The following is a 2,029-nucleotide window of genomic DNA, read 5'->3' on the forward strand; positions in this document are numbered from 1 at the left end:
GAAGACGATCGCACTGAATCAGCTCTGGTGAAACACACATTGGGCTATGAAAGAAGTTTCCAATGACGTCAACTTTTTCCGCAAACATTGCATTCCATTCTTCACAGGTGAGTTCATAATGGCCATTAAAACTGACACAGGTATGTAATCTGATTTTAGCTTGAATAAACTGCAACTTCAAGTATACATGGATATTTGCAATCGGAGCACTTGCACCAGCAGGACAGCGTTTGAGATTGTAGACACTCTTGCTCAGCTCACAGCAACCATCATCAGCACCGGAACAATCAATCGACGGTGTGTAAGAAGGTAAAAAAATGTTTGAATAATTCATTTTTTAAACGTATTTTCAAAGTTCCAAGACACGTTTACAATTGAGGGTGGTCAATGCTCTACTGAATGATTTTACGTGTGGCACTGGTGAGAGCGTTGTACTCAAACAGTGAATCATTGATAATGAGACAGTATGCCGTGGTGTTGGCTGGTACATTCTCTTTAAACTCCATTTCCAATTTAATATCAATAGCACCAGCTCCCGAGTTGAAGCTGTCACACTGTCTGGACGTGTCAATGACTATTAATGGAGAGTGTGTCTTGTAATGAGCATAATTTACTTGAGGGCTGGTATGATCACGGCTGTAGTACGATCGTTGGAAATTGGTAAATGCATCATATAAGAGCGCATAGTTGTTTGTTTTAAATTCAGCCGAAAAAGGATCGTATGGATAATACTGTGCATTCAAATACACCCTGCAATTGGTAAGATTACAATGGTCGAATATACTCATATCTTTGGTCTTGTCGTTCCTGCGTGCCGTTTGGAAACCAACAATGAGATAGCGAGGTTTCTCCAGCTGAGTACTAGTCTTGATGCACCAAATATGACGTTCTGAGGAAGGTAGTATGGGATATTCATACAGTTCCCACGTGCGGAACGCTATCTGAACTGGTATGCTGCCCTCAACATACGACATTAAGCGCAGTTTCTCCTTATCAGATACTTTTATGACTGGCATCCTCCATGTGACACGAGTGATTTCAATCTCACCATTTGGAGTCGGCGGTTTTGGTACCGTATTCGGATCAACGGGTGCTAAATCTAAACAGTTTACATCTATACTGGCGCGATTTAATATCAACTCGTGTTTCCCATTCATTATTACCTTCTTGTAATCCTCGGCGAAACCCAAGAAATGAGATAGTGGTATGGTTAATGTAAACTTGTCATGTATCTTTTTAGCACCAACTTCCCACCCCGCTGTCTGAAGACTATGGTCCATTTCCTTGGTGTATGAGATTAGTCCCTTAATGGTGGATGTGATGCCGCAGTTTCTCGCTCGATCAATCTCCACACCGTTCAATTCATAACGAATGTCTTGAAATAAAAAAGCAGCACCATTGTTGACCAGTAGACAGCCTTTCTCCACAGTGCCTTCCACTAATATTTGACTTTGACTCGGTAGTAGAATTAGATCTTGACGGTTGATACATATGTGGATGTTATCGTTGTTTTTGAAAGAGTCATTATACGGAGTGTATGGGTGAAATTCTATACTTTCTATACTGTCATCGAATAACACCTTCTCACCAATGTTTAAGATAGATGACGAGGACATACTTTGAAACCGATACTCTGTAAAAATGTACTGTTTTCTCTAGTCAATTTCCTTGGTTGTTGTTGTTTTTGTAGTGACTGCCGCTGTCTCTCGTTAATACGACGAGTTGTAGTAGTTCTCTCGACGAGAGCAAGATCTCGACTAGTTGTGAAGGTGTTGTTACCAAGGCTTTTATTGTTATGTATAATCATTTTTTTTTTACTTTTTACGAATATGCAAACGAAGTGCAATGCTTTCACCTCGGAAATTTACCGTATTACCGTGCTCGTTTACAATGCGCAATTCAATGTTTTGTATGCGATTGTTACTCTTCTTGACGGGTAGATATATAATATTGGTAGGTTGTTCAATAATTTGGTAGCCGGGCGGGACGTCAGGTGAAAACTCGTGTAAAACATGTGACGGCTTGTTGT

At 40.4% G+C, this 2,029-nt stretch overlaps 1 protein-coding gene across 1 annotated transcript; it reads right to left on the reverse strand.

Moving 5' to 3' along the window:
* Positions 1–392: 392 nt before the first annotated feature.
* LOC133525356 (uncharacterized) lies at positions 393–1,616 on the reverse strand. Its single transcript, XM_061861640.1, has one exon. The coding sequence runs from the start codon at positions 1,614–1,616 to the stop codon at positions 393–395; it is 1,224 nt and encodes a 407-aa protein (XP_061717624.1).
* Between the last annotated feature and the right edge of the window lie 413 nt (positions 1,617–2,029).

The sequence above is a fragment of the Cydia pomonella genome, chromosome 14, assembly GCF_033807575.1.
Source record: "Cydia pomonella isolate Wapato2018A chromosome 14, ilCydPomo1, whole genome shotgun sequence".
Lineage (NCBI taxonomy): Eukaryota > Metazoa > Arthropoda > Insecta > Lepidoptera > Tortricidae > Cydia > Cydia pomonella.